Source organism: Zalophus californianus, chromosome 11 (genome assembly GCF_009762305.2).
Source record: "Zalophus californianus isolate mZalCal1 chromosome 11, mZalCal1.pri.v2, whole genome shotgun sequence".
Taxonomy (NCBI): domain Eukaryota; kingdom Metazoa; phylum Chordata; class Mammalia; order Carnivora; family Otariidae; genus Zalophus; species Zalophus californianus.
The window spans coordinates 97,733,094-97,760,058 of NC_045605.1; the positions used below are offsets into that span (position 1 = coordinate 97,733,094).

The 26,965-nt window shown below is 41.2% G+C and overlaps 1 protein-coding gene across 12 annotated transcripts in view; it reads right to left on the bottom strand.

The window, feature by feature from the left end:
- The window catches only part of CELF1 (CUGBP Elav-like family member 1), a 77,118-nt gene that overhangs the window by 16,205 nt on the left and 33,948 nt on the right, over positions 1–26,965 (bottom strand). For 4 of the 12 annotated variants that reach the window (XM_027578091.2, XM_027578088.1, XM_027578086.1 and 1 more), the window contains 5 exons: positions 17,207–17,358; positions 7,402–7,589; positions 5,779–5,861; positions 5,351–5,399; positions 139–273 (listed from right to left, as the gene is read on the bottom strand). In XM_027578091.2, coding sequence (XP_027433892.1) covers positions 139–273; positions 5,351–5,399; positions 5,779–5,861; positions 7,402–7,589; positions 17,207–17,277 — 526 coding nt within the window. In that variant the 5' untranslated portion in view covers positions 17,278–17,358. Of the gene's footprint in view, positions 1–138; positions 274–5,350; positions 5,400–5,778; positions 5,862–7,401; positions 7,590–17,206; positions 17,359–18,648; positions 18,721–22,621; positions 22,662–26,965 lie in introns of those variants that run through there. The other 8 variants (XM_027578094.2, XM_027578096.1, XM_027578095.1 and 5 more) reach the window with 4 other exon arrangements.

The window sequence follows — 26,965 nt, forward strand, 5'->3', positions numbered from 1 at the left end:
TGGGACCTAGATTTACAACACCAAGCCCAACCTCTCCATCATGACAAGGCCATGTTGGCTAGGGAACACTGGTTTCCACTGGTCCAACTAAAAGAGACTCCAAATTTAAATATCTTTAAAAGCCAAAAATGTACCCACCTCGGCTCAGGCCATCAGGTCCCCGTAATATCCGGCATTCTTCAATCTGTCCAAATGAAGAGAACATGACTCGGATGTCATTTTCAGTGCACTTCTTGGAAATCATACCAATAAACAGCTTCCTGTCTTCCACTGCTAAGAGAGTAAAACACAAAAGGCTTGAACGTTACTACAAGAGATCGTGTAGCACAGACTCTAGAGTCAGACTATGTTTGAATCCTATGCCTCTAGACCATATTACTTGGATTCAAGATAAGCATTTTTTCATCATTTAGCACCTCCTCTTATAATCAATTGTACCTTAAGATTAAAATTGGAAGCATTTAGATGACATATTGTAGTTCTGTGAGCTTGTGAAAGTTACTTAACCATTCCACGGCTGTCACCTCTGATGAATAGGGATAAACGAGTTTATTTCAAAAGTAGCTATAGGTATTACATGCAAAGCACATGCCTAGCACTTGGTGATGTTTGTTCTTACTAGCAGTACTACTGTACCAAAAGATGAGTTTTCACATTTAACTGATACAACAAGAGAAACACAACACCTTTCAGTGAGCCTGTCACTTTCCTTTTCTGATTATTCTCTTGAGGACCATGTTCTCCTCCTTAACTTGTCCATCCTCCCACCCCCATTTCTGTCCAGAAGAAATCATACTGATCAAAGACATCCTAGATTACTCTAAAATGTTCTTATACTGTTTACCTATTATTTACCATATTTAAAGAAAAAAACTATTTTTTAAAAGATTTTATTTAGGGGCGCCTGGGGTGGCTCAGTCAGTTAAGCATCTGCCTTCAGCTCAGGTCATGATCCCAGGGTCTTGGGATTAAGCCCCACATCAGGCTCTCTGCTCAGCAGAGTCTGCTTCTCCCTCTCCCTCTGCCCCTCCCCCCGCTCATTCTGTTTCACTCTTCCTCTCTCTCTCAAATAAATAAAATCTTAATTTTTTTAAGAGAGAGACAGTGAGAGAGAGAGTGCAAGCAAGCACAGAGGGACAGTGAGAGGGAGAAGCAGACTCCCTAGTGAGGAAGGAGCCCGATGCAGGGCTCAATCCCAGAACCCTGAGATCATGACCTGAGCTGAAGGCAGATGCTTAACCAGCTGAGCCACCCAGGTGCCCCAACAAGAAAAATCTAGATGATAGATTACTTAGTGCACTGGACTACTATCTTACTTCATACTCAAAATGGCTTAGACTTGAAACCATAAAACCTATAAGACCTGAAACCATAGAACTCCTAAAAACGTAAGTAGTAAAGCTCCTTAATATGGATCTTAGAGATGATTTTTTGGATCTGACTCCAAGAACAAAGACAACAAAAGCAAAAATAAACAAGTGAGACTATATCAAACTAAAAAGCTTCTACAAAGAAAACCACCAACAAAATGCAAAGGCAACCTACTGAATAGGAGAAAATATTTGTAAATCATTTATCTGGTAAGAGGTTAATATCTAAAATAAAGACTCATATTTGACGAAACGTTCAAGTCAAACACAGAATAAAGCCAGCAGGAAGAGACAGCATGAGGAACCAGAGAGCTTCTTCACCTGGTTTACGGACCATTCTGATGCAGGTGCAGATGAGTCAGGAGGGGTCATCAAAGATGGTACTTGGCCAAATCCGTTAGAGTACTACTTGGTTCCCGATATGGATGATGAAGAAGGGGAAGATGATGATGATGACGATGAAGAAGAAGAAGGATTGGAAGATATCGGTGAAGGAGGAGATGAGGATGAAGGTGAAGAAGATTAAGGTGATGATAAGCGGGAGGAAGGCGAGGAGGATATAGGAGAAGACAACTAATGGAACGCTGATGGATTCCAACCTTCCTTTTTTAATTTTCGTCAGTCCCTGGGAGCAAGTTACAGTTGTTTTTTTTTACCTCCTCTTGTGCTCATTCGCCCTGTTTTTTGAAGTCTCTTTTCTCTCCCTTTATACCATGGTTCTCAACTTATTTTGGGGGGAAATACCTTGAGCAGAATACAGTGGGAAAAGAATCTCTACCCCTTTCTGTTCCAAATTCATTTTTATCCCTTCCTGTCTCAAAAAACTTTATGGAATCAACACCACCATGCTCTGTGGGAAAAAAGAAAAACCTTCTGCTCCCTTAGCTCTGCTGGAAGCTGGAGGGTGCTAGGCCCCTGTGTAGTAGTGCACAGAATTCTAGCTTTTCTCCTCCTTTCTCTGTATATTGGGCTCAGAGATTACACTGTGTCTCTATGTGAATATGGACAGTTAGCATTTACCAACATGTACCTGTCTACTCTTGTTTAAAAAACAGAAAAAAAAACTTTAAAAAATGGGGTTATAGGAGGACAGCAAAGGGCGGGTTTGAGATGTTTGGGTGGGTTAAGTGGGCATTGTGACATGGCTTCTCCTTTGGCATGTTTAACTGTGATGTTTAACGGACATCCTTGCAGTTTAAGATGACACTTTTAAAACAAAACTCTCTACTAATGATGACTTGAGCCCTGCCACTTGATGGGAGAATCAGCAGAACCTGTAGGACCTTATTTGGAATTGACATTCTCTATTGTAATTTTGTTCCTGTTTATTTTTAAATTTTCTTTTTGTTTCACTGGAAAGGAAAGATGATGTTGTTTTAAACATTAAAAGTGTACAAGTTGCTTTGTTACAATGAAACTAAATGTGTACAAAAAGGATCTGGAGCTTTTCTCTCAGAACAGGTATATTTATTTAATATGATTTTCCAAGTATGACTTGTATAACGTATTGTCAAACTTTGTCACCCTGACTCCATCATATTTTTTGATCCGCACTTTGCAGGATGACCTCAGGGCTGTGTGGACTGAGAAAGGGATCTGAATCAATGTAGTAATGTCTCCAAAGCCAGGAGCCATAGTGGGTACAATTTGTGGTCAGTTTCTGAAATCTTCATATCCATCAGGATACCAGATTGCTCAAAACTCAGTTCTGATTATGTTGTGCCCTTGATTTGTGTCTCAAATTGGCATTTTTAAAAATGGGCCTTTATTTACCTGGATATAATAATAGTGCCTGCCACCACCATCAGACAAACCTGGTGCTCTAATGCCAAGTTACACACAAGGCAGTTACTGGCATGTCTTCATTGGTACTATGAAATGTGGCCGAGAAGACAGGCTCTCAGAGTAAGAAGTCCATATTGGTGGTAAGAAACTCAGGAGTACTTTTGTCTCAAAGTACTAGCTACTTAGCATATAGCTCTCCAGCGAGGCCTGTCTGTGTGAATCCGGGTGAGATGCCGGGCCCTGCTCTGCTAAATGCCATTGGGCACAGAATACCATTTTGGGAAGCTGCCTAATGCATAAGCTTTTTAATGCTGTAAATTATAGTAGCTAAAATTAAATACCACTTAACTTTTTCAGAGATGAATTAATGGACAGTCTGGTCAAAATTCAAAGCTTTCTGATGTATAAAACTTTATAAACGGAACTATTCCATCAATAGGCAAAGTGTAATGAAAACCTGTCTAGATGGATAGTATGTAATCTCTCCACAGGTCTTGTTTAGTAATACATCAGGAATCTTGCTCCAATAAAGGAACATAAAGATTAAAATAAATAAATAAATAATAAAACAAAATAAAGACTCATACAACTCAACAGCAAATGAAACAAAACACCTGGTTAAAAGACGGGCTGAGGATGTGAACAGATATTTTTCCAAAGACATACAGATGGCCACCAGGTATACGAAAAGATGCTCAACATCACTAATTATCAGGGAAATGCAAATGAAAACCACAATAAGGTATCACCTCACACCTGTCAGAATGGCTATAATCAAAAAGACAAGAAATAACAAGAGTTGGTGAGAATGTGAAGAAGAGAGCCCTTGTGTACTGTTGGTGGAAATATAAATTGGTTGCAGCTACTGTAAAAATAAATACGGACGGTCTCAAAAAATTAAAGAGAGCTAACCATATGATCCAGCAATTCCACTTCTGGGTATTTATCTGATGAAAATGAAAACACTAACTCCAAAAGCTGCACACTCAGGGCGCCTGGCTGGCTGAGTCAGTGGAGTGTGCGACTCTCGATCTTGGGGTTTTGAGTTCGAGTTCCACATTGGGTGTAGATATTACGTAAAAATAAAATCTTAAAAAAAGAAGAAAAGCTGCACACCCATGTTAACTGCAGCATTTTTTTTTAAGATTTTATTTATTTATTTGAGAGAGAGAGAGCATGAGAGGGGGGAGGGTCAGAGGGAGAAGCAGACTCCCTGCTGAGCAGGGAGCCCGATGCGGGACTCGATCCCAGGAGCCTGGGATCATAATCTGAGCCGAAGGCAGTCGCTTAACCAACTGAGCCACCCAGGCGCCCTGAAGCATTATTTTCAATAGCCAAGAGACAGAAACCACCTAAGTGTCCACTGACAGATAACAGATAAAGAAAATGTGGGGTACACACATACACACACCTCGGATATTATTCAGCCATAAAGAAGAATGGAATCTTGCCATTGTAACAACACAGAACGAAGGACCCTGCAGGCGTTATGCTGAGTGAAAGAATTCAGACAGAGAAACATACTGTCTGATCTCACATGTAAAACCTTAAAAAACAAACGAACAAACAAACCCACCCCCCACCCACGAAGTTCACAGATACACAGAACAGGACTGGGGGTTGCCAGAGGTCGAGCATAAGGGAGTGGGCAAAAAGGGCGAAAAGGATCAAAACGTACAAACTTACCAGTTAATAGTACTATACTGCATATTTAAAAGGTGCTTAGAAAGTAGATCTTAAAAATTCTCATCAAAAGTTTTTAGAACTTTGTATGGTGACAGATACTAACTAGACTTATCATGGGTGATCATTTCTAATATATACAAGTCCCGAATCATTATGTTCCACACCTGAGACAAATTTAGTATTTTGTCACTGAGATGGCAATTAAAAAAAAAAAAAAACAGAAACAGGGGCGCCTGGGTGGCTCAGTCGTTAAGCATCTGCCTTCGGCTCAGGTCATGATCCCAGGGTCCTGGGATCGAGCCCCACATCAGGCTCCCTGCTTGGCAGGAGGCCTGCTTCTCCCTCTCCCACTTCCCCTGCTTGTGTTCCCTCTCTCGCTGTGTCTCTCTCTGTCAAATAAATAAAATCTTAAAAACAATTGCTTAAAGCAAATACAATCCAGATGCCATCAGAACGAACAGTAAACTAGAAGAAACCTTATAAGGGGAGGGCTTTACACACTTGCTTACCATTGTTCTTCTCACTGTCGGCAGGCTTCATCTGTATAGGATGATGCATCTAATAAGGAAAACACACACATATTATCATTGTACCCACTGAAGGCATTCAGAAATATAAACGAGGACTCTAAAGGAAATACCGAAACTAGAGCCTTAAGAGTTTTCTCTGACCTCACATCTGCCTCATGATCATTTCTTCCCAAAATATCAAAATAGACAGAATCTGAATCAGGAAGTCAAAATTCCCTTGGTTAAGAGAGAACTAAACCACTTTCAGCCTATCTTCTTTGTAATGTTCCCTTTATGCCCTCCTTTATATCAATCCCTCAGGCAGTCACCTTTTCCCCAAAATGGTTTTCAGTGTGTGCGTGACATGCATAAGTATGTTCCATATTTGAAACCACCACAGTTCCACTTACTAGTAGGAGCTTTCTTACCCCTGGGAGGACCTTCATGTTGTGAAGAGCATTCTGCGCTTCTAATGCAGCTTTGCGAGTGTAAAATGTAACAAAACAGCACCCTGCAATAAATAAAATTTCACCAAATCAAACTCCTTTGAAAGCAGATAATCCCTAGAGTACTCCCTCCTCCATGGACATACTGGAACTTCAAAGAGAAGGCTAAACTTATTAAAATTAGCAACCCCCCTCCTGGGGGGGGGGAGAGAAGCAGAAAAAACCCTACATTACTTTCTATGCATTTTCTTTATTGTTATAGTCTCTGAGTTCTACTAAAATTCTTTAGTTGCTCCTCTAACTTCTCTGGGAAAGATAACTTCCTTTACAAATGTCATTGTACCATGCCATTCAACCCACCCTAGTTGGAGCACCAGGTTATGTGGGGTAAGACATTCAGGAACAAACAAAAGAGACGGGCCCTGCACTCTTGCGGCTTGTAGTCTACCAGGAACTCATTCTTTCTCAGAATAAATCACTCCTTACATTGTAGCCAATTTCTACCATATGCTTCAAACATAATTACCATTTATTAAATTATAAAATGACGAAAGAGCAAGAAACACTTAATATCTTTTTTTGGACCCTTGGTTTTCATCAAATATAATTAAGCTTCTAACAGCACATGGCCCTGACTGAGGAGATCTGCAGATTTTGTGCTTTGTATCTTTATTAGGGATAGGAGGGGAGAAGTTTGTCTTGTAAATATGGGCTCCTAGTCCCAGGAGATACAACACTGATTCCTTTCAAAATCAGTGCAATTAAGATTCTAAATCACTGCATGTTACATCGCCAGTCATTTTCAGAAACTATAATACTTTATATTTTTGGTTAACTATGCCAGAAAAGGAAAATAATTTCTCTGCTTCTAGATCCTCTGTTATTAAACTGGCTTCAAACATAACAATTCTGCTTGCTTACATCTGCACTGTAGAACAGCTTCCACAGAAAATTATTATGAAATAGATTATTTGGAAAAGAATATTATATGTGCGTGTACAGGGCAAAGCTAATGGCTTTTCTACCGTTGTTTCCATAAAGCTTCTACTTTGGTAGGTATTTCTGCAAGTAGCTCAGCCTTTCTTCCATTCATCTTGTAGGCTACAACAAACAGGTTACCTACAAACAGGTCCCTCCTGGTTGCTAAGCCATTCTGCAAGGCCTCTGTAACACTAACAGAAATCCACAGGTATGGTGTGGACAGTCTTTTTCTTTCAGCTTAGTCTAGCCAAAACACCAAAGAAAACCTTATGTGGTTGGTTTATTTCAACTTTGTCATTCCATTCCCAAGATCAAGAGACACTCACATTAAAAAAAGACACACACACACACACACACACACACACACACACACACACACACACTCATGAGTCTGTCTCTTGAATTCAGAGCTCTCGCAAAGGACCACCTACAATCCAATTTACAAATTATCCTCATGATGTCACCTTAACTTTTTATTTTTATGCCATTAAATGTGTTTGGGCTGGAAGATATAACTACTATAAAAGGACAGAGTTCCTCCCTTTAGAATGTGATCAGAGGAGCATTCTGGCAATGATAGCAAGCACACTGACAGAAATTACCTATAAAACCCAAAGCCCTTACCTTTGCTCTGAGGGGGGTTTTGGCTCCTATCCCTTAGGACATTGATTTCATAGACAGCACCATACTGTTCAAAGAGTTCCCTCAAGTCCTTCTCAGACCAGGTCCTCGGAACCTGGCCCACAAACATCTTGATAGCATCAAGATCTGGTTGGTCTGGGTGGTCCAGCGTGCCGTTCATTTTCTTTGAGCTGCATGAAACAAAATATAGCTTCTATTACGTATTCATGGTGCTCTCTAGGGGGATGTTTCTTTTCTTTAAACATCTCAACTACTTCCTGAAAAAGTAGGGGGAAAGAATTCTACTTCTTTTTACTACTGCCATTCAATACACCAGAGTTCCCTGGTCCTCCCCTTCACCCATGGCCATGCCTTCCATTAGATCCCAAACTGAAGTCACGTTCTGATTAGGACATCCTGGGTTTTAACTAAGGAACCAGGCATCACTCATTCCTTGACTAGCATGAGAATTCTCAGAACTTAAGACGTAAAGTTTCTAATGCAAGTTTTCATAGTTTTGAAGCACAGTTAACAAAACTTTTAAAAATGTACATAAAAATCACAAAGGACTATTGATTATGGAATAAGATTCAGGACTCCCAATGTATACAATGACAGGTAAAAGTTTTCTTTCAGCAGACATCGGAACAGAACACTTGATTTCCAAGGCCTGAGCTAAGAAAAGAGTGGAAAATGTTGGCCCGGGGCTCCTGGCTGGCTCAGTCAGTAGAACATGTGACTCTTGATCTCAGAGTTTTGAGTTTGAGCCCCACTTTAGTGGGGGCGGGGGGGGGGGGAGGGTGGGAAGAGGAAGGCAAAAAAAGCTTTGCCTTTTAAACTGTCACAACCCTATCACATCAAACTTGTAATGCTCCTACTTAATACCTTCATTTTTATCCCTCCCACTACCAATAACCTAGGGAGATTCCTTCCTGGACTACAAATGTTTCCAATCAGAATGAATCAAAGTCCTTCTCCTACCACTGCCCAAGATCTTCCTCTTTAGCCTTCATCTCAACCATTAACAACTTAAATTCCAAATAGCTAGCATTGTTAACTTTTCTGTGTCTGCTTAATCCAGAAATCACTTCATCATATTCAAATTTGCCATGTCCTAACATCAACACTAAATAAAATGCTAGTTTTCTAGCAAAACAATAGTTTTTCCACCACTGCTATCTTCTGAACAATAACTGAAGACCCCTGAAAATGCTGGATCTATGCAGGTATTTCAACCTCTGTATTTTAATTACTATATGTCTTTTTTAAAAAGATTTGATAGTGTGTGTGTGCACGCGTGCAAGCACGCGCACACAAGCACAGGGGGAGGGGCAGAGGGACCAGGGGAGAAATTCAAGCAGACTCTCCACTGAGTGTGGAGCCCGACTCAGGGCTCTATCCCATTACCCTGAGTTCATGACCTGAGCAGAAATCAAGTCAGATTCTTAACCAACCGAGCCACCCAGGCACTCCATTAAATTTCTTACAACTGAACACCCACAGGGACTATTACACGTCACCTTGCCTGAATCTAGCACTAAATATCAAAAGTGTAAGACAAATGGCATATATAGACCAACTCTTGTCACGATGTCTGTAAAGGTTTCCCATACTCTTTCAGGTTAGTCAGTCTCGTCAGGACTCAAACAGTACTAAATTCCCACCTTCATTATAGTATTTACCACCTTTTAGCATCATCTGGCTGTATCTACCTCTCCCAACTAGACTGACAGTTCCTTGAAGGCAGAAACTGTTTTATTGGCTATTCATTCTTACAGCCTGGTATATAGGCTGTGGCTCAAAGAAGTACTCAGATCTGGGATGGGAGCAATTTCTTCTCATTAATTCCCCCCTTTAAGCAACTAATTCTGATAAAAATGAATGTTGTGCACAAAGAGGGCTCACAAATTAAAGAGCAGCAGCTAGTATCGCCTGTCATTATTTGATTCTCACAGGATCAATATCCTTTTTTTGCCCAAGTGTTTTGAAATGCATTGTTTTATTGGCTTTCCTTTACTAATTCAAAACCAAGTGTGTCAAGTTGTTGTAAAAATATACTTGTAGTTACTTTTAGAAGCTTAATCGCAATGTTCTAACAGAAATCATGCTACTGTGATAAATAAAAAAAAACAAGCCTCATGACTAATCAAACAATGGTGGCTGCTCCCTACAACTTGCCTCCAACAAGTTTAATTATCATTTTATTAAAATGCTGCTGGTCTTTAATCATATTTCTATTCTAGGGAGGGTTAACAGAGAACCCAAATGGCTCTCAGAATATGTTTTGATAAGGACGCTGACACTATTTTTGAAAAGAGGTGGGGGTTTATCAATTCGTAATTACACTGGAGGCAACAGCTCTCAGTCTGTCCCTTCCTTCTGCATTTGTGTGCCCTTTCTAAATTTTCTACATCACAGTTTAGTGCACAAGCAGAAGCACAGTCAATATATATGAATTATGATTTATCCAAAAGTACAGTGGAGACTTGGCATTCTAGACAAATGCCCTCCCTTTCTCTTTACTCTCCAAATCTTTCTCCATTTCTTCATGTCCACCCACTCCATGAACCATGGTTTCCCCTGTGTATCCCAATTCATTAGCGGGAAGAATCCCCTAGACCAGTGCTATTTAAAGTGCCTAAGGAGCAGGGGAAATCTTCAAACTTAACCCTTTAGAAACTTCTACAGCAATTGAGCTAAGTAACTTTATATATATATTCCATCTAGTGATAATAAAAAGATACGAAATGCAAGCTTACGCCTTATTATTTTGTTTTCCTACTAAAATGTTTTTATTGTGGTTTATAAGTCGGGTGGCAGCAGGACAGTGTTCTCACTGTCCTTCACCAATCTGAGAAGCACTTGTAGAGTGTAGCAAATTATCAGGCCAGGCTGAAGATGCCATGGACATCAGGTAACTGTGGAGTTTCTGCACTGACTTATCCCTTCCTCTAACAAATAGTGGGCACTTAGTTATACAGGCCTGACACTGTGTGAAATGTGGTATATGTTGTTGAATAAGGAAAATGTGGATATCAACTGTTACTGTGTCAGAGAACAATGTTCTTCTATCCTCAACCTTCCACACATAGTTCCAGTATGCATGTTGCCCTTAGTTAAAAGTCACCACTGCACAAAAGTCACCTGGGGACAAGACTCTCAATGTGATATGGCAAGGACCCCACATCATCCATGTATGGCATTTATTCCATGTATCACTAAAAACACTCTCAAACATGTGCCTTACCTCCCCATTGATGGGGAGCTCTTCAGAGTCCATGATCATAAATTATTGCTATTTATTATGCCGACTCAAGAACCAATGAATTCAGCAGCCCCCTGGAGAAGTACCTATACTGTCCCTGTCATTCCTAAGAGGCAAGTCTATGGAAATTCTTTTTTTTTTTTTTTAAAGATTTTATTTATTTGACAGAGACACAGAGAGAGCAGTAGGCAGAGCGGAAGGCAGAGGGAGAAGTAGACTCCCTGCGGAGCAGGGAGCCCGAGGTGGGGCTTGATCCCAGGATTCTGGGATCATGACCTGAGCTGAAGGCAGACGCTTAATGAGTGAGCCACCCAGGCGCCCAAGTCTATGGAAATTCTTATCCTCTGTGAAAGTATTGACCTGAGAGTAGGATGGAAGAGAGGAAAAGCAGGGCCCATAGCAGTGAGGGAAGAAGAGAGATGAGGAGGCAGCAAGTGTTTTAGGGGACAGGAACAGCACCAACCCACCTCTTTTAATGTTTCTGGCAGCAACTGGCAAATAACATTAGGAATGAGAAATTATGAAAAATCAGGACCAGATGCTGCCTTGTCTACCCTGATTCTTGATGGAACATGCCCCAGGAAAATAAAACAGAGAACCAATTTGGAAGAGAGACAGGAAAGAGAAAACTTATTTTCAAAGCACATACTTGTTCAGAATTCTTAAACCCTCTTTTCTCTTTCTCCTATCTCTCTTTCAAAACTTCCTGGCCTAAGGCCAGCTCAGGGGCACAGAGTTGATGTTCTGTCCCTCTCTCCCATCCCTTGACCCCAGCCAACTAGACAAGGGGGTGGATCCTAACCCAACAAACTGATCTACTGGCTAGCCAGAAATCTAAGACCTATGCCTAAAACAGAAAGACAGGCCTGGCCAATCAAGTTCCTTACCGCTACACTGAGCAAGTCAATAGCCACTGGCCACATGTGGCTACTGCACAGGACAGCAGAGGTATTTTATCATCACAGAAAGTTCTACGGCACATTACATTGCTCTAAAGAATCTGGAACTGGGTCACCTGGATGGTTCAGTTGGTTAAGCGATTGCCTTTGGCTCAGGTCATGATCCTGGAATCCCGGGACTGAGTCCCGCATCGGGCTCCCTGCTTGGTGGGGAGTCTGCTTCTCCCTCTGACCCTAACCCCTCTTGTGCTCTCTCTCTCCAATAAATAAAATACAATCTTTAAAAAAAAAAAAAAAGAAAAGAATCTGGAACTGGTTAACAGAAATAGGCAGTGGTCAAGTCAGAAGTGGGAGAGTTGCAACTAGAGATAGCATAAGTTGACAAGATAAAAGGGCAGTGGCAAGAGATAACAAGAGGTCATCCTATGACACAGATGAAGGTTGAAAACATGATGCCAAGTGAAAGAAGCCAACCGCCAAAGGCTACACACTGTGTGATTTCATTTATGTAAAATTTCCAGAACAGATCAATCTATAAAAACAGAAAGCAGGTTAGCAGGTGCCTACGAATGGGAACTGGGGGTGGGGAGGATGCCTGCTACGGGACAAGATCTCTTCCTGGGGTGATAAAAGTGTCCTGGAATTAGACAGTGGTGACAAGCTGCACAACTTTGTGGATACAGTAAAAGTCACTGAACTGTGCACTTTTAAAAGGGTACATTTTGGGGCTCCTGGGTGGCTCAGTTGTTCCCTCTCTCACTGTGTCTCTGTCAAATAAATACAATCTTTAAATAACTAAATAAATAAAGGGTAAATTTGGTTGTGTGAATTACATCTTAATTTGAGAGAGAGACCTATACAGAGCAAGAGGAGAAAACAGGCTGGAAGGACCGTGGCAAGGCAAAGCTGTGCTGCACCCACAGTTGTGAGGTGAGTGAAAAGCAGAAGTGGCAGCACATGCAGAGAGAGCAGAACATGTGTCCAGGGCCAGAAAGATGGGAGTTTCCAGGTCTTCCGGCTGTGGAGTTCCTGATTACATTACAGTCTCGTCCATGTGTGTCCTTACAAGAAAACCCTTTAATATATCAATATATGCTAGCTCGACTGAGTATCTGTTCCTTGCAGCCAAACAGGCTGGCAAATACTGCCTTTATATCTGTTTAAAAATCATTTCCTTGGGGGGAACGAAATGGGTAGAGGGGATTAAGTAAGTACAAATTTCTAGTTACAAAATAAGTAAGTCATGGGGTTGCAGCATGGGAATATAGTAAATACAACTATTAACTCTTCAGGGCACCTGGATGGCTCAGTTGGTTAAGCGTCTGCCTTCAGCCCAAGTCATGATCCCAGGGTCCTGGGATTGAGCCCCACATGGGGCTCCCTGCTCAGTGGGGAGCCTGCTTCTCCCTCTCCCTCTGCCGCTCCCCCTGCTTGTGCTCTGTCAAATGAATAAATAAAATCTAAAAAAACAAAAAAACAAACTATTAACTCTTCAAGGTGACGGACAGTAATTAGACTTATTGTCATGACCACTTCACAACAATACAAATGTCAAAAACTGTGCTGCACACCTGAAACTAGTATGTCAATTGTACTTCAATACATTTTAAAAAATCATTTCCAAAACCTTTCATTACTCATTTTTTTCTCTCACCCCTTCTCACTACCTGTTGACCTCCACTTGTTCATTACATAAACAGAAAAATTTCAGATACTTACCAATCCTTCCAACTCCCCAAGGGGCATAAATATTTGCTGCTTCCCGATCTCCAGCCACCCACCCACCCCTATCAGGTCCCTCTCTGTGCTGTGGAAACTGGCACAGAAGAACATGAGAATAGAAAGGACCCAGAAACACTGGCCTGAATTACTTACCAGCTGTTCTCTAGTGCAAACCAGACAAAATGCATGTACGCTGGAAGGAAGAACTTCCATTTGGATAAAGGGAAATCTTCCTGTTAGTTGGGGTGTTAGGTACTAGAAAAGGCTAGTAATAAAGGTTTTTAAATCACCTTTCAGGCTAACGATCTGCTTGTGAAGGTTTTCAGCCTTTTCTGAGGAAGGGAGGTAGCATCTGGAGACTTTAGTTCAGTAACTACCTTTAATTATAAAAAAAAAAAACAACAAACCTCACAGGGCTTATCATTCATTCAGCTGTACTTCCCAAGTTCCTACTATGTGCAAGATACCACACACTATAGGGGGCTATAGAAGGGGACTGAGCAACACTGCCCTGAAGGCAATGACACTGAACAATTGGAAGGACACAACTATAATGCCCTACAAATATTTTCACAGATATATAAAAGTTCTGTGAAAGAAAGTGGCTAGGATAGGTTTTTTTATTTGGGGGAGGAGGGCAGGGGTTTAAGGTGAATGGACAGAGGAGCTGGAAACACTGCTGTATAGCATGGAATGATGAGGGCATGGTAAGAACTCAGGAAAAAGAGATCAGAGGAGAGTGAGACAGACAGCATTAGAAAGGTAGAAAAGGACCTGAGAAAGCGAGGGGAGAGTACACAAACATTTTAAAAGATTAGAAAAAAGAGAGAAAACATTAGAAAATCAATGAGAATAAACAGACAGGTTGGAGAGACCCAGTGAAGAGCTTTTCATGTGATACTGACAGGCTTGGACTTTATTCCAAGATTTTTAAACAAGGAAGTGATCAGATTTATCTTTTAAAAGACACCTGTCAGGGGTGCCTGGGTGGCTCAGTTGTTTAGCGTCTGCCTTCAGCTCGGGTCATGATCCCAGGGTCCTGGGATAGAGCCTCATATTGGGCTCCCTGCTTATTGGGGAGCTGACTTCTCCCTCTTCCTCTACCAGCTGCTGCTCCCCCTGCTTGTGCTCTCTGTCAAATAAATAAAAATCTTAAGAAAAAAATAAAAAAATAAAAGATACCTGGCAATAATACAGAGGATGAAATAAAATGGGAAAATACGGAGATTTCCATACAAACTAGCTCCCAAGATTAGGGCTCAGTCTCAGGCAATGCTGAAAAATTTGGGGGCAGGACTCATAGAACTTGGGAGATCCCTTGATGAAAAAGAGGAAAAGGGAAGAAGTTACTGATCACTCTTGGGTTCTAGTAGAGACAATCTGGGAAAGTGTTTTTGCATGGGAAGTTCAGGGGACATTTGGGTGATTAAATACTGAGATCTGAGAATCAGAGAAGTACATTGGTACCCCCTTAAGCCAAGGGAAAGCCAAGAGAAAAGGGCCTGAGCTACACCTCCTGAACAACACCCAGCTCCTAGGATATAAGCAAAGTAAGAGGAACCAGGGAAGCTGAAGAGTGGTCAGAGCAGAATCAAGGACATTGTTAAAAATAAGAAAAGAAACAGGCACCTGGGTGACTCAGTTGGTTAAGGGACTGCCTTCGGCTCAGGTCATGATCCTGGAGTCCCAGGATGAGTCCAGCATCAGGCTCCCTGCTCAGCAGGGAGTCTGCTTCTCCCTCTCACCCTCCCCCCCCTCATGCTCTATCATTCTCTCTCAATAAATAAATAAAAATCTTAAAAAAAAAAAATAAGACTAGGAACTACAGTTCAGGTCCCCTGACCCTTCCACGCCTCCACCAGCCATTCTTCTCTTCTTTGTTGTAAAGAAATTTTGAAAAAGATACATTGCTCAATTATATTCCCAGGCAAAATCACTTGAGAGAGAAAACCAGTGATATCAAGTCTCCTGCTAATGAGTATGAGTTAAAAGAAGAGCTGAGAATCCAACAAAAAAGTGGCAAACACATCATCAAGAACTTCCTTAACTCTGTGGTGTTTTGGCATATAATACCCATGGGAGTGGGCCCGAGGACTTGCAATAATGAGAGGAGCTGATGGGTACCTGGCTCAATGACACCTGAGACAACCTGGTCTAGGGGTAAAAAATAAAAAGAGGGTATCATTAAACTTGGTTTTAGGTCCAAGGCTGACACCAACTGTCCCCAGGCAAGTCAGCTATAGCCTCTCTCAACTGGGTTTCTCATCTGTAAAACAGGGGCAATAGCCTGTGACCAATTAACTTCCTGAAGCTTTTATAGGATGGAGGACTAAACAAATGCAAACGCACTAGGGAAGAAATGATGCGATGGTGTCCCATCACCTCTAACAGAATGAGCTGCATTCAGTCCATTAGCTCTCCAACTTTAGTGTGCATGAAAACCTCATGGGACATTGCTAAAATACAGATTCTGGGGTCCTGTTCTAAGCATAAGACTATCTGGGCATGGGTCCAGGGATCAGCACTTTTACATTCCAGGTAACTTTCCTGCAGTGATCTGTGATCCAGATTTCATGGGATACTGAACTAGTCTAACCTCATGAAAGATGAGAAATCAGGCTGAGGAAAAATGCTGTATCTACAGGCCAAATAAAGGCAGTGGCAAAGCATGGAGAGAAACTGTTACAATGAAAGACAATATGAGCCACAAAGTCCTCTTTCTAAGGAGATATATCTAGTACATGGGAGTCCTTCTATTATGTATTAAGTCTTTACGGTGGCATTCAGTGTGATTTCACTTGTTATCTACAGCTAAAATAAAATTTTAGCAGTAAAGAACTTGCATAAAAAGACACATCTAAATTACCATTATTTTTGGATACTACAGAGAAGGCATAGCGTCCATTTCAAAGGAGCAAGCCAGCTAACTTTGAGATCCCCCAAACCATTCCACAGAGCACTGTTTAGAATATGCTATTATCCACACCTGTTACATGTAATCCCAAGGGTAAACTGATTTCCAATGGAGGCCCTGATCTCAAGGCCTTACACTACCACCTGTTATCTAGGGACTATTCTAGCATTTAATATTCTTGGCTTTGAATAACCTAAGGCTCATCTGCTTGAGGTTTCAAGATACTCTGAAGCCTGGTTAAAGTAACTGAAATCAGGAGTCAGAAATGTGTTCTTCTCTACCAAGTGCAGAATTCAGGTTCCCTGAAGCTACAGCTCAGGGCCAGGTTAGCAATTTAGCTGTGTACAATGGCAGCGTCACTTCCTGAACAGTACTGCACACTGATTAGATTTCTCATTCCTCTGTTGAAAATTTGGGCAAACTGCCAATCAAGATTGATCCAGTTTTGCTTTTTTGGGGGGGGGGTCAATCTGACATCCCTGAAATCATGTATTGTGTTGTATTTTCAATTAGACTGGGAAAAAAATCAGAGCCCAGGGTTACAGTTTAGATACCAATACAGCATTCTGCATACAACACTAAATACACTCTAGTAACCAGTCTCCTCTGTGATCTAAGAATTTCACATACATAACTTCCCAAAAGATTATTTGAAATTGCATACCCAATGCAAAGCAGTAAAGCTAAGGTTAAAAAAAAAATACCTTGGAATCTATCATATGGGAAAACACTACAGCTTGAAGGATTGGAGCCAACACACTTGAGTTGATGTTGCTGCTCATATATCAAATACACCCTTCTGTAGAGAACTTAGTTACAGCCCCAAGGAAATCAGCAGTGATGAGACAGAATCAGACTACAATAGAAAATAATAATAGTGTGGACTTTGGCTTCCTCACCCAATTTTTTCTTCCCTCTCTTAGGGAAAGGGACCAGTTTCATCAAATAACAAAGAAAATAGCCCAGTTCCTCTGCTTATGATAAAAATTAGACGACAAAAATACTTACACAGGACTGGAATTCAAAGAGCAATGATCCACCATCATTTCTGGAAGGAAATCCAACTTAAACGCAGCCATCACCTCACTCTCCCCTTCAGAAGCCAATGATATTAACTTGCTGCACTTGTCTGATCCACAAATACACACAGCTTTAGCTTCCTGGGCCCCACAAAAAACACAAAGTGGAAAGAGGAGCTCAGGGAAACCAGCAGTAAGTGCCACAGAAACAGGCAGGACTGGGGAGGGGAAGGGGAGTACTGGATTAAAAGGGGGATGTGAGCATGTGAAGGGAGGCTCAGCCCGGCACACAATGAAAGTGCTGATGCGCCAGGCTGGGTTTGTGTGATTTTCCCTGGCGAAGCAGTACTAAGTGCACTGTCAGATAAATACAGTGTCAGATCCATGAAGATAGCAGTGGCTAACAGAGCAGAAGAAACACAAACTTGTTTCACATCCTCCAAACTCCTTTCTGCGAATCTGGTTTTGAGGGGCCCCAAAGCCTAAAAACTACCTAAAGCAAAAAAACAAACAAACAAACAAATAAAAAAAGAACAAAACTCAAAAACCAAAAATGAAAACAGCTTAAGGAAAAAAAAAAGAAAGCTCACCTCATGTGGTCTGAAAATGTTTCTGGAAAGGAAAACTGGGTTGTTGGCCTTGGTTTAAACTTAGTTACCATGTGCCAAAGACAGCAATGAGCACAGTGCTGGGTCCAAACTAACCTCAGCATAGTCACATAAGGAATGGTTCAGACCGTCAGAAGCAGGCCAGAGGCCAGCTGGCTGAAGAACTGGTCACCAAAAACTTAAGGGCTCATATACGAACTACTACCTGCACTGGACCAACCCCAACTTCTTGATGGTGTGCTGAGAGCAAATGTGCTCCCTAATGGTTCCTCATCAGAGTGAAGGACTTTTTAAAAATTCCTGATTCAGTGACCTTCATTAGGTGGGACAGGCAAAACTTTACTCTGAATCTTATTTTACCAGAAAATTTAAAAAGCAAAAATAAAAATGATATTCTGCCTTTTGATAGAATACTAGGAAACAATGTCTTTTCTGTTGTTCGACCTTTCTAGAGAAACAAAAACCACCAGAGTGATGATAATGAGAAAGAAGCGGGGCCCACTAGGAGCAAACACTCAAACATGTAAGGGAAGGACAGAGGAATGTAAACTAAGTCTCTTCGTTCTCCATCCTCCTTTAAACTGATGCTAAAACCAAGATTAATGAACACACACATAAAAATTCTATTATGGGTGAGCAGTAGAAATGGATATACTTAGCAGTCAAGGCAGATGTGGTGCTCCCGTTCTCAATTTAGCTTCCCATCCTCCAAACAACAAATGGTGGCATTTCAATATTTAGGCAGTGACTCTAAAACTATATCTCTGAAGGCTCCCAAATTGCGCAGGCCTTCTTTCCATTTTTATCATTAGGATCGCCTTACCTCAAAGATTTCACTTCACTCAAGCTCAGTTCACAACACAGGGAATTTTGAAAAAAGGAAGTTATGTTCAGCCTGTAAAGAGGTAAACAAATGAACTCCTAAACGTATAGCGTTACTTAAAAACAAAAATAATGAAAGGCAACATGTCATTGCATAGGCCTAAGTGTTGTAGCCTGGCTAACAGTGCCTGACCCCCATCTGCATCTGACCATGGAAGGTAGAAAGTGTGTCTCCTAATAAACAGGCATAACCATCCGAAAGTTAGAACTACAACAACAGCTAACCGCTTTTCTATTTTGTCAGAGACCCTGGCTCCTTTGACCTACTACTTTGGAGAGAGAAGTTGCAGGAGATCTTTTCCACCTACTAAAGGGGGACGCTAAACCAGGCTGCAGTGAGAGGAGACTGCAACGAGCACACAGAGCACACAGTTCATCAAGTGCTGACTGCCAGGCAGGCAGAAGACAGTAACCCTAGCTGGGACTGGTTAAGTTACTGGTTAGTTCTGACCTAGCTTCTTCTATGTACCCTGGAGCTGATCACATGCCTCTTCCTATAGAAAGCTATCAGGACCAAGGAGTAACTTTGTGAGGCCGGTCAACAACTAAATTAGGGTTGTTTGGGTTTTTTTTTAGTTCAAGGGTTCCTTTAAAAAGGAATCAACAATAAGGAATCTCACTGGTTATTGTTATGCTTTCACTATTCACTAAAAATATATCTAGTTCTATCCCCATTTTAATCAGAATCACATGTATAACGAAAGTATTTAATGTGGAAGACTTTACTGAGCAGCCAGGCACTGCTCAGTGCATGGAAGGATGTGCACTCCTTACAGTAATTTTTACCAAGCCAAAGGTTGAAAAGCACTGGTTTTAGAGTAACATTTTAAAATCCATTTTATGATTTATAAGACAAGACTGCTTTAAAAACTTAAAAGATGGAAATGTTATCACATGAAGGAGGGCGCTTCTCTTTAGGCAGGTCACAAGAGTCATCTCAGTATAATTAAATTCAACATGCTTGTGGGAAAAGAAAGCATGGAAATTAATCACAAGTCACAATTTTAGACAAAGATTAAAAAGTCAAGTGATGATAAAAACAATTATTCAAATACAAAAATGCAGATGTTAAGGGAAAATTAAAAAGTAGAATTAGCAGTTACTCACAGAAAACTGCCCATAGGTTGTTTTTTAAATTTCTTAATCAGAAACACATTCCAGGCTTTTCCCACAAAGGATGCATTAAAAGTAAAGACATGGCAGGAAAGCTTACAACCAAGGGTCCACTGCAAGAGGTTTTAATTTTCCCTCACTCCCTTTTTACTGTCTGTCCTCTCACTATAAATTTACATACATGGTTTCCTTTTCTTTCCCTGATGGTCTGTGTTAGTTTTCTTTGCCTTGAATATTCTCTACTTCTTTTCTAAGGGCAACAATTCAAAAGCCCAATGATGTGAGGGTAGGGGCAATCAGCCTGCTGTAACATTAAGAACCAAAATCATTAAAACTGATTGGTAGATAAGGGAAACCCTCTAAAGAACAGCACACATGGCATTCAGAACATCAGAATGGAATAAACAGTTTAAAAACTGGATTAGGAGAGAGAAATGCTAGAAATCACAGCAGTTGTTTTGTCAAAAGAGTGAAAGAGCAAAGAAAAGCATAGTTGAGCACAAAGGCCCAGGTAGCACATGCAAACGTCAGGCTGTCTATCTTGACTGATAGAACCAGGGAGTTCAATGACAAGTGAAAGGATTTTATACTTCTACCCCAATAATCTAAATGAGTTTTAAAGGGCAAAATGTGACGTCTGGTTATATGAGCATAAAGAAAATCAGAGCCTACTGCCAAATTATAAAAGAGAACCTATGTCATTAAAAACCACCAACAGTCTATATAAGGAAAAGTGTAATAATCTAGGGAAAACTCATGACATCTCAGACAGTTAAATGGATTAGATATTTCCCCCCCAAAGCTTCTAGCAGTTAGGTGACAGAAGGGATGTAGAAAAGAAGCTACTGATACTACTTGAAAATAGGGGCCCCTGGCTGGCTCAGCTGTTGAGCATCTGCCTTCGGCTCAGGTCATGGTCCCAGGGTCCTGGGATAGAGCCCCGCATCAGGCTTCCTGCTCAGTGGGAAGCCTACTTCTCCCTCTCCCATTCCCCCTGCTTGTGTTCCCTCTCTCTGGCTGTGTCTCTTTCAAATAAATAAATAAAATCTTAAAAAAAAAAAAGAAGAGAAAGAAAGAAAGAAAGAAAAAGAAAGAAAAAGAAAGAAAAAAAAGGAAAGAAAGAAAGAAAGAAAGAGAAAGAAAAAAAAAGAAAAGAAAAGAAAGAAAGAAAAAAAAAAATAACCAACCAGACTAACTTAAAATTTTAGCTTAAAACCTTTATGGGCGGGGTACCTGGGTGGCTCAGTCTTTTAAGCATCTGCCTTCGCCTCAGGTCATGATCCCGGGCTCCCTGCTCGGCGGGGAAGCCTGCTTCTCCCTCTCCCACTCCCCTTGCTTGTGTTCCCTCCCTCCCTGTGTCTCTCTCTGTCAAATAAATAAATAAAATCTTTAGAACAAAAACAAAAACCTTTATGGGCTTGAATTTCACCTCAAAAATTAAGTACTTATGGGGCACCTGGGTGGCTCAGTGAAGATTAAGCGTCTCATTCTTTCTTGCTTTCTGCTAAGGTCATTATCTCCAAGTCCTGGGATCAGCCACATAGGGCTCTGCATTCAGCATGGAGTCTACCTGAGATTCTCTCTCCCTCTCCCCCTATTCTCCGCAGCCCCCCCGCAACTGCTCATATTCTCTCTCTAAAATAAATAAATCTTTTTTAAAGATTTTTTTTAATTTTCTATTTTAAATCTACAACTGACATGAGACAAAAAGCACCAAGTTTAGGGGCGCCTGGGTGGCTCAGTCGTTAAGCGTCTGCCTTCGGCTCAGGTCATGATCCCAGGGTGCTGGGGTCCTGGGATCCAGCCCTGCATCGGGCTCCCTACTCAGCAGGAAGCCTGCTTCTCCCTCTCCCACTCCCCCTGCTTGTGTTCCTGCTCCCGCTAGTTCTCTCAAATAAATAAATCTTAAAAAAAAAAAGCACCAAGTTTAGTTACTGTTGTATTCAAACTGGTTCGACTATAAAATTATCATTTATGGTACACTGAGAGAATATGACAAGGCTGAAGGTAGGAAACCTATCACTTTTTTGAAACCTAAAAAGTTTTCCACTTCCTCCTCCTGTATCCTTAATCACTACTACCTCCTCCCCCAATCACTGTCAAAGATAAGGACTGGCGGAAAGACATTCTTCTGTGTTTAGTGCTGTCAGCAAAAGTATAAACTCAGAGCCTCCCTTGGACTTTCTGAAACTAACTCTGACCTAATAAACTGTCCTGTCAAATGGTGACCACCCTTCAAATCAGGTCATATTTTCAGATCCCAAAATGGTTTTGGAACTTAAGTGTAATTCTTAGTTGGTAACAATATACTATATAAGTTTAAACTTTAAGCTCCAGTGCCGATTAAAAAATCAGTACGTTGAACAAATTCTGGTTCCAGGAGGGTAACGTTTGTGTGGAATCCACTAAGTTCTGTCCTCATCGTTGTTCTAGTTTACGCAGGGTCTTTCAGGCACAAAATAGAATGGGGAAAGAAAGTTAGCTGGGTAGCTGCTGTGTGTACAGTACTTGCTACGCACGCGCGCACACAGGCGCGCGCGCGCGCTCTCTCTCTCTCGAACCAGGCAGCAGCTAATTCAAGTGGGAGATAAGCCTGCCTTGGGAAACAGCTAAGGAGAAAGAGTTGAGAAAGAGCAAGAAAATATTTCTAGCTTCCTAGGAACAGGAAATTACATCCCACAATGTAGGAAAAAAGCCATCACCTTTCTGAATGCAATGTTTTCAAATCTGCACAACAGGCCTCATGCAAGAAGGTTAAAGAGATGACCAGAGAGCACACTCATCCAGCAGTTAGCCCATACCTGTGGCTTTACACCTCCCTTTCTGGACTATGTCTTCACTCTAAAAAACCAAGGAAAGAAAAATAAGTGGGCCATGACTATACTTCTAATAATTCCAGATATGTAGCTTCTTTTCCTAAGAAAAGCCCCCTTTTGTCACCATGTCCGAGAATTAAAACAAAAAACAACAAAAAAACCCCAAAACCTCCTCCCTCTCCCATTTTTAAAGTACACAATACCTTAAAATATCAATTGCATTTAACATCTCAAAGTTAACTTAAAAACACCATCATTGTAAAAGATGGGGAAATAAAAATACTAAAAGACTTCACACAGGCTTGTCCCCAAATGTCACAACAAATAGCAAAACAATGATTACAACTTATGAGGCTGAATTTCAGTACATTTAGGTCACCAAAAAAATCATTTTTAGCATCTGCTTTTGGATGAGAAACTACAATAGAGCTAAAGGCCTTATAATTCTTTTAGCAATCAAGGATCATGTTATTAATGTGAAAAGACCACGCTATTTCACCAAAGCAACCTTCCTGAATAGGTAGGTGCCAGGCATAAAACTCTTCAAAGACAACCAAGTTCCTGCCTGTGTAAATGCATCTCCAGTGGCCCTAGGGCGGTGGTGAACCACTGAAACAAACAAAAAAAAATCCAGAAGATGGGGAAGTTAATTGAAGCTAAAAGCAAACAGAGGAACCACAAAACCAATTTGTTTTATTTTTAAACATTATCGAACAATCTTGCAAGTAAAGATTGATTCTATAAAGCTGCCCAAATTCCTTCAAACTTTCTTCTATACCCCCTGCCAGATGGACTTCTGTCTGGCCCTGGCCTAAAGACAAAGAACTGCTGGAAGTCATCAAGGATGAAGTCTACTTTGGAAAATAAGAATTCTGAAAGACAAAGCCAGAACCAGAACTATGAGACACTGCACTCTACCTACCCTTCCTAAGACAAAGATGTTTCTTGCTTGACACAAAATAGGTGCTTACGTACTTGACTTTTCACATGGATCTAATTGGTTTCCAATTTTGTTAATGAAGTAGTGATGCTTCCAATCATTTTAAGGCAAAACAAAATAATTTCTAAAAGGATTTACTTGCAGCTGCCTACATCACCAAAAGTTATTAAGAGGAAAGGAACTTATATTTACTAAGTTCAAAATACCTCACTTAAACCTGTATCAACAACATTTAAAGTGGGGACTACTCTAAGGAATTAGATGTTAAAATAATCCGTATAAGGGATTCTAACCCCAGAGCCCATGGTCGGTCTCTCTTGAGACATGTGACCATGACCTAGGAGGTACAAACTTTTACTGAGACAGTGTGTTGAGAGGGCTCTGGAATAGTGGCTACACCTTGGAGGGTAGAGAGCAAGTTAAATTTCTGTTCATTTTATTCTGGAAGATGTAAAGGACAAAGAAAAGACCAGAGTCATGTTTCCCAAAATGTCATATGAAACGTGCATGGAACAGTTGAGAAACACTGCTGTTGTGTGAAGCTCTGAGACCAGACTGCATGCTAGCTGTGAGCATGGGAGCAAAAGAGAGGCCTGGGATTAAGAAGGGCCAATGTACAGAAGAGTGAAGGACACATATCTAGGTCCCAGAGAACACAGCAGCCCTAAAGGGGCTAAGGAAGACCCTAATTGCCTAGCCAAGAGAAAGAGAAAAATGAATTCTTTAAAAAAAAAAAAAAAAAACCAAACACATAAGTAGGATATTAATCACCCTACTCCTAAGTCACCAAAGACTTTTTTTTTTAAAGATTTTATTTATTTATTTGACAGAGAGAGACAGTGAGAGCAGGAACACAAGCAGGGGGAGTAGGAGAGGGAGAAGCAGGCTTCCCACTGAGCAGGGAGCCCGATGCGGGACTCGATCCCAGGACCCCGGGATCATGACCTGAGCCGAAGGCAGACGCTTAACGACTGAGCCACCCAGGCGCCCGTCACCAAAGACTTTTTAAAGGAAAATTCAGACACACACAAAAAAGGATTAGCACTGTCTTCCACACAGACCCTTGTCACTTGAAGGACAGTGGGAAGCTTAATACACAAGAAGGTATTTTCTTTAAAAGCTTTGCCTTCCCACTTTTGCTTTTCCTACTGTTGCCTAGTCTGTAAGAAAACATGCTTTGGGGAGAGAGGAAAACTGAATGGAAACTAAAAGCTTTAGGTTTGCTTTTCACATCTTTCATTTCTGTGGGGAACCAAACAAAATGCATGCACTCTCTGAGGAAACCTGGACCACATTTGTCTTGTACTTCCTTGGAGCTCCACAGAAGTCTGTTTCTGTTAACATTATCTCTACCTTTCTCAGTCAGCATAAGGGGAGGTATAAAGGCAGTTCCAAAGAGAGGTGAAAAAATTTAAGGGGGAGGGATGCCTGGGTGTTTCAGTTAAGCATCTGCCTTCAGCTCAGGTCATAATCCCAAGGTCCTGGGATGGAGTCCCACCTTGGGCTCCTTGCTCAGCAGGGAACCTGCTTCTCCCTCTGCCTGTCACTCCCCCTGCTTGTGCACTCACACGCTCTCTCTCAAGAAAGAGAGAGTTAAGGGGGAAAAGGTGTACCGAAAGTGGGGCTGGGGGGCTGCACAAGACAAGAGAAGGATGAGGGCAAGCTAACGCTGACAAAAACAGGCAGTATAAATCTACTTGTGAAACATTAACATGTTCAAAATAGGACCTCCTATCGAGTTTGAAAATTGTACTTAGCAAGTCAGTGGTACAGGGTACTCTAAAAGGCAAACTACCTATCCCACAATTTCCCCCAAGGAAAGATAAATAATCAGGAAAGAATTTATATTTGGTTTTGGAATATATCTTGGACTTTATATGATCTTGACATGCTTCAAAGATGCAACAGCTGAGGCACCTGGCAGGCCCAGTCAGTAGACCATGCGACTCTTGATTTCAGGGTTGTGAGTTTGAGCCTCCATATTGGGTGTAGAAATTACTTTAAAAAAAAAAAAAAAAAGATGCAAGAGCAAATGAACAGCATTACCTCTCTGACACAAAAGCACTCACATCTCCTATACACTTTCCTTAGAATAGGCAAGATAATGAACCTTTTTTTATTTCTCAGAGTTTTCTGTTGGCCTACAGAGCCTGTATGTTGAGTGAATGACAAAACACTATCCTTCCCAGAAAGATGACCACTGACTCACTCACCATCAGCAACTCTTACAAAGTATGCACTGAATCACAAACTCTAGATACAGGGGCTGGTCGCAGGCACAGTAATGCTCAATGACCTACATTAAGGCCTGAACTCATGACCTTGGCCTCATTAGTCCGACTCACCAATTCTTACTAACAATTGTTAGTAAATGCCCTCAACACTTTGAAAAACTTTTTTCATATAAGGCAGGAAGCTAATGAAGAACTCAACAGATATCCAGATCAGAGACTTTAAAAAAAAATTTTTTTTTAAGATTTTATTTATTTATTTGACAGAGAGAGACACAGCGAGAGGGGACACAAGCAGGGGGAGTGGCAGAGGGAGAAGCAGGCTTCCCGCTGAGCAAGGAGCCTGATGCGGGGCTCGATCCCAGGACTCTGGGATCATGACCTGAGCCGAAGGCAGACGCTTAATGACTGAGCAACCCAGGCACCCAGAGACTTTCAAAATTTTTTAGTTTAGTTTTGTTTTTTTTTTAAAGATTTTTATTTATTTATTTGAGAGAGAGAGAGAATGAGAGATAGCAAGCACGAGAGGGAAGAGGGTCAGAGGGAGAAGCAGACTCCCTGCTGAGCAGGAAGCCCGATGTGGGACTCGATCCCGGGACTCCAGGATCATGACCTGAGCTGAAGGCAGTCGCTTAACCAACTGAGCCACCCAGGCGCCCTCAAAATGTTTTTAAAGACAGAAGTGTTTCTCCCCTAAACATAAAAGTGAAGCTGATGTTCAGGTTGAAGACAGAAAAGGGCAAGGCAGGCCCCACCTTTTGCCTTTCCTGCACTCAGGGTAACCCCAGGTCTCCTGGGAGAAATGAAAATAGACCTGGAAAATTCAAAACAGTGCTCGCTTCAGCAGCACATATACTAAAATTGGAATAATTCAAAACAACAGATAATTCACCAATTTTATATCCAGCTTTGAGATGAGTAAGTTTTTTGAACAGATTTTTCTATATTTAGAATCTAATAGGTTACCAAAAATCAAGGAATTTCCAATGCCATTAATGGTAATAAATGTGTGCTTGCTTGAGTTGATAGAATATAGTATTTAAAATTTATAAACCTTGGAGTGCCTGACTGGCTCAGTTGGTAGAGCATGCAACTCTTGATCTCTGGGTCATGAGATGAAGCTCCACTATTGGCGCAGAGCTTACTTTAAAAAACAAA